Genomic DNA, 7,589 nt, shown 5'->3' on the forward strand with positions numbered 1-7,589 from the left:
TAATATTTTTCCCGTAAAAAAAAATCACATATATATTATATTTGGTTTTAGGTGAAAGAAGGATGCTCACCTCATTGTCCATGTGAGTCCATGGGGTGGAGATCCCAAACTATCTCCTTGACTGGAACCGAAGAAGTGGAGATCAGTGGCTGTGGAGGAGACGGTCATGAGATTGATTTCTTGAAACTGATACTCAAATGTGCGCCAATGCTCAAAAAAATGATTGTGAAGCTGTCAGATGGGGCCTCATCAAGTGATGATGGATGCACAAACATATACAACATTTTCAAGGCTTATTCTTCTGTGGAACTCTATGTTTATCTTAGCTCTGGTGAGTATGTTGTACACGCCTAATTAGGATGCTTTGTAGATGCAACAAGGACATAACTACTAATCCTTGTAAAGTTTCATAGTAAAGTCAAGTCGTCAATTTTTTCATGTCATGCAGACTCTCTAGTGTGGTTCAAATGTGGCATTGATAAGCCAACTATCTGATGCATATGCATCCCGGTTATTAGCTAAATATGCTTACCAGTGAATTTGTATGGGCAAACCCTCATATCTGTATCAAATAGAAGCTTAATGGTGTAGTGGGTGATAAACAGTTGGAATGTTTTTATGCAGGCTTACTTACCTAAGTTGCCCTTTTTATGCAATCTTCTGTATGAAAATTGCTGATTATGCCCTTGTATTTTGCATATGTATTCAGTGCGTAGCAAAAAAGATAGTTTCTAGGTTGCATAAAGTTAGTTGTCCCATCTGTATTACACTGTCATAAAGAGTTTCTAGGTTAAATTCTGTTTGAGGAGTTCTTTGTTTTTTTCTCTGCCTTTACTATGTATTGCGGTATGTTTTATCCTCCAACGGCAACAAATTTACTCATACAATGATTGTACATTTCCAGCACATTACGATGCTTACCAGAGTTTTTCAATTTGCATCCTCTGCAGGGTTAATGCTCGGCAGCCAAGACTCACCATCAGCATGATTGTCATGGTTACGCCTGGATCTGTGGTGATCGTCGACATGATTATCCTTTCTAGAACAACCAACTCTGTTACCTGGTCGTAAAATTTTGCTTTGTTGCTTCAACCGACTATCTTAGGTGTTGTTTTTCAGTGTACGGTAGCTTTATATATGGCCGTAAGTGATGCACTCGTAGGTAACTCCTAAATGGTTCCCGGGCCATTCAGGCATTCAGCTATCAAAGTTGATGTACTCAACCTATGCCAGTCATGCACTCCAAGCTAATGAAAAGTTAAGCTTGCCTATGGTTTCAGTTGCTTGTCGCTGTTTCATTTGACGATGCATTGTGTGTTTTCACAATAAGTAGATTGTGCAGCAGTAGACGTTCACTCTGCAGCTCATTATTTTTTTATATATGAACCAAATTAGCTTTCTGATCTATTCACGCTCTGAACTTGAGAGTTGCTTTCGGTTCCCTCTGTTTTCTGAACTACTGAAATCCATCCGATGGATCACAAGCTTTAGTCATACAATCTTGAACAGACTCACACATTTACGAGTACTGTTTGCTGGCATTTCATTTTCATATGTGTATATAATCAAACATGCTGATGTACCAAAACACCAACATCAATGGTGTGTGTGTGTGATCCTGCTTATGTTTATATGGGAGTGCACTCCTTTGCTGATCAAGAATTGACCAAACAAAGAAGGGATCGATTCCAGGAATGAACCATTAATAAGATTTATACCTAGGAGGTGTTTGTTTCGGGGAGAAATCTCGAGTGCTCCTCTGCTCTCTCCCAAAAGAACCCAGTGCCGCCAGGCTCGAGCCGGCTCTTCCCGTCTCCGATGGTCGGCGAGTCACCGGATGTGTGCCTAATCCTCCGCCTATTTGGTGCGGCCCTGTCGCTTGGTAGCCATCGCCGTCGTCGCTGGACCGTTCTCTGCCACCCCAGCTCACCGCCGTCGCAGGACCGTTCGCAGCAAGGTACAGTATCCACTCTCTAATCCAAAAACCTCCTTAATGGTATCCTCCAACACAATTGCAACTAATCGACTTGAAGGAGCACAGTGAGTAAGGCCCGACTCAATCAGGCTATCAAGTTGATGGCGCAAGTACCAGCTTCAGTTTCAGACTCTAGCTCCTGCATTCCAACAAGTACTCCGCCAGTTAATATTGTACGTACTTCTTAGGAAACTAGATGCTACCCCGCGCGTTGCTGCGGGAATTAGTAGATGAATATTTAAAGAAGTATAGACAAAAATTATATATATATATAATATTGACTGACATAAAAATATGTGATATCCACTAAACCATTTGCTACATACGTGATGGATTGCAGAGTAGGAAAAATGAATCCCATGTGTAAGAAATTAAGAACTAATTAGGATTTGCCCAATTAGAAACTTTGAATCAATAAAATTAACCACCAAAACAAATTTGGAAATGCATTAACCACAAAATGACAACCTTTAAGTTTGTTACTATGCTTTACAAAAGAGAATTGTGAATAACAACACTTAATGACACAACATTTTTTATGGTAAAACTAACCGAAGCTTGTTTTGGGTGTGAAGGACGAGGTATCCTAAAGTGTCGAGCAGCTGAGTTGAACACTAAAACTGCAGACAATATCTCGAACTGATAAGTGGGAAATGTCTCACCTTAGTAATGGAGTCTCACAAACAAATATTGAATGTGTGACCTTTGCCACATTAGACACGATCCAAATGGGCAAGATTCAAATGGCAAGAAAAAAAAAGTGCCGGCAACTGAAAAATCAAGATTAGTTTGTACAATTAACAATAATATGTCAAACAATTAATAACAGAGAAAAAGAAAACACATATGTATTTTATGAAAGTAATGTATTTGGCCACCTCAGTGAATTATTTCATGAATCGGTTAATAGGCAAAGAAAAATAGTAGGTAAAACTTCAGCAGAATGAAGATGGGCATATATTAAATTTTGATGCTTCTATATCTATCATAGTCTCTACAAATACATACCAGTCAATGCTTAAAATTTCAGTTGTCATATAGTGACCTACATGGAGGAGCACTTTTACAGGAAAGTGTTGGATGGAGCAGAATGCAAACCTTTATACTAAAGCTGACGATAACATGATAGTTCCAAATTCAGAGGGAAGGAATTGCACCTTAGTGAGTATAATGCAACATAACATGCAACAAAGATAGTAAACTGAAAGGCTTAATTGGGGTGAACAAAGTTCTGTCTGGCACCAAAACAAAACCTAGCCAAATGCAATTAAAAGAGGCATCACTAATACATAGAACATGCCCAGGTTGATAATTTTGGCAGCTCCTTGGCAGGCATCTTGCAAATAGACATCAATACTTTTTTTTGATGGTGAATAGACATCAATACTATTGCTGAAAAGGCATGAGAAAAACAACGACATATATTAGTAATCAAAACACTTGTGTGCGACCAATGGACAAAATCCAAATCTCACCGTATAATATAAAAAGGTATGCATTACCTTATATCTGAGTGAAACTACAACTCCGTGAAGCCCATGCGGGATCATGTGGAGATCATAGCGGAGTGTCGGAAGCCTGGTGCTCGGAGACACAGATGACGCGTGCGGAATGCACGATGGAGACTGGGAAGTAGGAATTGATCATAAATGCAGAATATAAATGATCGTACAACAAAGAAGTATGTCAACCATGGTATAGAAGTACGTAACAATGGTATTCCTCATCTAACGTGAAACTAAGTGCTACAATGCTCACTGATAAGCTGATGTACCAGCCACAGAGCAGGAGCCGCTGTGACAGTCTTCTTTGCTGATTGAGGCGAACTCCGCGATGCTTGTGGTACCCGACGGCGGCCATCGAGCATCGCAGAGGCCTCATCGGTTGTGCCTTAATTAACGATCTGTGATTCTAGGTTGCCGGCAACATAAAACAACCCAGCTCACGTCCCAGCTGCCAAGAGACGGTGGCGAGGTAGACCATCCGGCGTGCCCGGTAGATTAGGAGCATAATAACGACCCGATTAGGCCGATTCGGCTGTGCCCTCAGCGACGATCTGGGCGGCCGGCAACGAAACTGTGGTCTGGCCTGCGTAGAGAGGAGTTGCAGGTGAAGTAGATCGATGGTCGTGCGAGATGACTGGACTTCACGCGGAGATCGCCTGCCCATCGCTGGATCTTCATAGCTAGGGGAAAAGGTTGGCTTAGTTTTTTCCACGATTGTGAGCTATCTGTTGGCAGGGGAAAACTGACGTTTTATGTGGCTATGTGGGAGAGAGGCAGAGGGCCTTTTTTCTAAGGGAGCGCTTGTTCAGCTATTACTTTGGAAACGGAACCATTATGGCGTATGCGCTTTTATGGGAAACGAAGCAGCGTTCGTTTCGCTGAACTGTATTGGCGCCCCGTTTTGAAGAAATCCCAAAGATTTTCATTTTTCCTTGTAATATTTTATGAGGCCTAAGGAGGTGGGCTTGAATGGGACTGCATGAGGTGTGACGTGGCTGGATGTGACTGGATGATGAGGTGTCTATGCTGCATGTTGAGATAAATCAAGTAATGGGGGTGAACTTCTTAAGTATATAGGATGCGTGACTGAGCAGAAAGCGAGTTATACCAAGCATTACCAATTTATTTGTCCGTTGCCTTTTTTTACCGGGATCATCTTCCTCAGCAGTTGTCAGCCTCTTTCTTAGATTGACTGGGTCTGCCCAAGTATTAAAACCCTTTAGAATCACCCAAATAAGTATTAGTATTAACATTCATTTATTCACCTTTTACGCATAATGTCCTCTTAACAGTCAAAACATTTAAAAATGCGGGGGAAGGGCTAGTGTAGATTGGAAATCAAGAGTCTAAACTCAGACTAACATTTTTTAGTGAGATCCTGGAGTTCTTAGCGAAGACCTATAACCGTAAAAATGAACATGTACAGGCAACCCACTGTGCAAGTGAAATCATGCAACTGTTATAGGCATAGAACAGGTAGAAGAAAGAAAGCAGCCAACAAATGCAAGAGGCATAAAAGGATATCCACCACAGTTTCGAAATAGCTTGCCGAAGCAACCAAGTGGTATGAGGACATGAGAAATCAATATGGATAGAACACTATTATCGGTAATGGAATTTCTCTGAAACAATTTCAGGTATCAATATGTGTAGATGGAGCTTCTTACATGCTTAGGAAAACGGCTGAGAGTTCAGTTAATTTACGTGCATTTGTGGCAGATATGATCCAAGGGATTTTAATTTTAACAGGCTATGAGACTGAATCACCTGTGAAGAGTTTAACAGTTAGATATTATGCATATAGCCCCTTGATCAGTTCTCTATGTTCTCTATGATGAATCATTCTCCAGAAAATATTTATCTAGGTTTGAAAACGAATGTAGATGTTCAACAAATTTAAAAATACTTAACCTGAATTTGTAACTGATGGGTTCCAATGAAGATAATTAGGCAAACCTGTGAAAGTTGGAGCACCTGAAAGGAGTTTTGCAGTTAGAACAGATAGTAGGTAGCCAAAGCCAAGGACTCGGAGTTCAACTATTTACCGGCACTTGTCACTGATGAAGTCTCGATGTTTTTAGTAGAACCTGTCGTATCAAGCATGGTCTGTGAGGATGGAGTACTAAAAGATCCTGCAACAGGTAGGGTAATTTACTTATAATGTCCTCTTGACAGTCAAAACATTTTGAAATGCGAGGGAAGGGCTAGTGCAGATTGGAAATCAAGAGCCTAAACTCAGACCAACATTTTTTAGTGAGATCCTGGAGTTTTTAGCGAAGACCTATAACCGTAAAAATTTACATGTACAGGCAACCCACTGTGCAAGTGAAATCATGCAACTGTTATAGGCATAAAACAGGTAGAAGAAAGAAAGCAGCCAACAAATGCAAGAGTCAGAAAAGGATATCCACCACAGTTTCGAAATAGCTTGCCGAAGCAACCAAGGGTATGAGGACAGGAGAAATCAATATGGGTAGAACACTATTATCGGTAATGGAATTTCTCTGACAAACAATTTCAGGTATCAATATGTGTAGACGTAGCTCATGCTTACGAAAACGGTTGAGTGTTCAGTTAATTTACCTGCATTTGTGGCAGATATGATCCAAGGGATTTTAATTTTAGCAGGCTGTGAGACTGAATCACCTGTGAAGAGTTTGACAGTTAGATATTATGCATATAGTATAGCCCCTTGATTAGTTCCTCATGTTCTCTATGATGAACCATTCTCCAGAAAAGATTTATCTAGGTTTGAAAACGAATGCAGCTGTTCAACGAATTTAAAAATACTTAACCTGAATTTGCAACTGATGGGTTCCAATGAAGATAATTAGGCAAACCTGTGAAAGTTGGAGCACCTGAAAGGAGTTTTGCAGTTAAAACAGATAGTAGGTAGCCAAAGCCAAGGACTCAGTGTTCAACTATTTACCTGCACTTGTCACTGATGAAGTCTCAATGTTTTTAGTTGAACCTGTCGTATGAAGCATTGTCTGCGAAGATGGAGTGCTAAAGGCACCTGCATAACAAGCCCACAAAAATGAGCATGTGCATGTAACCAACTAGGTGTATTATATGATTTGTGGTGTGTATGTTTATCAGTTTCTAGATGCCAGTGCAATCCTGCAACTATTGTGGGCATAAAACAAGTAGAAAAAAGAAAGCAGCTGATAAATGCAAGAGGCGGAAAATTCCGCGGTTTTGGGAAATAGTTTGCCATAGAAACCAAGAGGTATGACGAGAACAGATATATATATCAACCTGCTGAGTTATAAAACATGGCAGGCGGAATATTACTATCGGTGCTGGAGTTTCTCTGCCAGGCGACAACTAAGAATTTCAGGTATCAATATGCGCAGATGGACTTTCTATATGGTATGAAAACGGTTGAGAGTGTTCAGTTCATTTACCTGCATTTGTGGAAGATATGATCCAAGGGATTTTAGCAGGCCGTGAGACTGAATCACCTGTGAAATGTTAAAATGATGCTTATAGCCCCTTCATTAGTTTATTTGGTGTTCTCTAACAATGAACCATACTAGGGATCATCAATCTTAAAAGATGTAGATTTGTCTAGGTTTGAAAACGAATGCAGGTGTTCAACGAATTTAAAATACTTAATCCGAATTTGCAACTGATGGGTACTAACAGAGATAATTAGGCAGACCTGTGAAAGTTGGAGCACCTGAAAAGAGTTTTGTAGTTATTAGAACTGGTGGCAGGTAGCCAAAGCCAAGCACTCAGTGTTCAACTAATTTACCTGCATTTGTCACGAATGAAGTTTCACTGATTTTAGTAGGACCTGTCGTACCAAACATGGTCTGTGAGAATGGAGTAATAAAAGCACCTGCAGCCAGTTTGGTAGTTAGAACATAGAAGAGGCATCAGGTACCCAGGCAAAAATACAATAGGTGACGTTAAGTTAAAATGGCAACAGAAAACTTCAACGGGAAGATGTTTCTAGTGTAGATCTTTTACACATAACATGCCATCAATCAATGGCATACTATTGTCAACGGTGCATTTGTGCATTTCTAAAGACGTACATTTTCCTAGATTATTCGAGTTGAGCAGTTAGAAATGACAGCAGGTAGCCAGGCATTGATAATGTG

At 40.3% G+C, this 7,589-nt stretch overlaps 1 protein-coding gene and 1 long non-coding RNA gene across 2 annotated transcripts; both read right to left on the minus strand.

Moving 5' to 3' along the window:
* Nucleotides 1–1,547: 1,547 nt before the first annotated feature.
* LOC125534016 lies at nt 1,548–4,333 on the minus strand. Its single transcript, XR_007294399.1, has 3 exons — nt 3,478–4,333; nt 2,638–3,367; nt 1,548–2,114 (listed from the first exon to the last, which is right to left on the minus strand). It is a non-coding gene; the product is annotated as an uncharacterized LOC125534016 (long non-coding RNA).
* Nucleotides 4,334–4,391: 58 nt separating this feature from the next.
* Nucleotides 4,392–7,356, minus strand: LOC125534018. Its single transcript, XM_048697323.1, has 8 exons — nt 7,238–7,356; nt 7,145–7,162; nt 6,888–6,944; nt 6,410–6,496; nt 6,276–6,338; nt 6,064–6,126; nt 5,526–5,612; nt 4,392–5,454 (listed from the first exon to the last, which is right to left on the minus strand). Exons 1-8 carry the CDS (start codon nt 7,293–7,295, stop codon nt 5,387–5,389), a joined length of 501 nt encoding a protein of 166 aa, XP_048553280.1. The 5' UTR covers nt 7,296–7,356; the 3' UTR covers nt 4,392–5,386.
* Between the last annotated feature and the right edge of the window lie 233 nt (nt 7,357–7,589).

The sequence above is a fragment of the Triticum urartu genome, chromosome 2 (genome assembly GCF_003073215.2).
Source record: "Triticum urartu cultivar G1812 chromosome 2, Tu2.1, whole genome shotgun sequence".
NCBI lineage: Eukaryota > Viridiplantae > Streptophyta > Magnoliopsida > Poales > Poaceae > Triticum > Triticum urartu.

Excerpts from the sequence above, each read along its gene's own strand:
- LOC125534018 (XM_048697323.1), bottom strand. The coding sequence starts at position 7,295 with ATGTTTGGTACGACAGGTCCTACTAAAATCAGTGAAACTTCATTCGTG. Across the intron at positions 5,613-6,063 it reads CATATCTGCCACAAATGCAG|GATCTTTTAGTACTCCATCC; the intron begins GTAAATTAACTG and ends TACCTGTTGCAG. Across the intron at positions 5,455-5,525 it reads TTCATCAGTGACAAGTGCCG|GTGCTCCAACTTTCACAGGT; the intron begins GTAAATAGTTGA and ends AACTCCTTTCAG.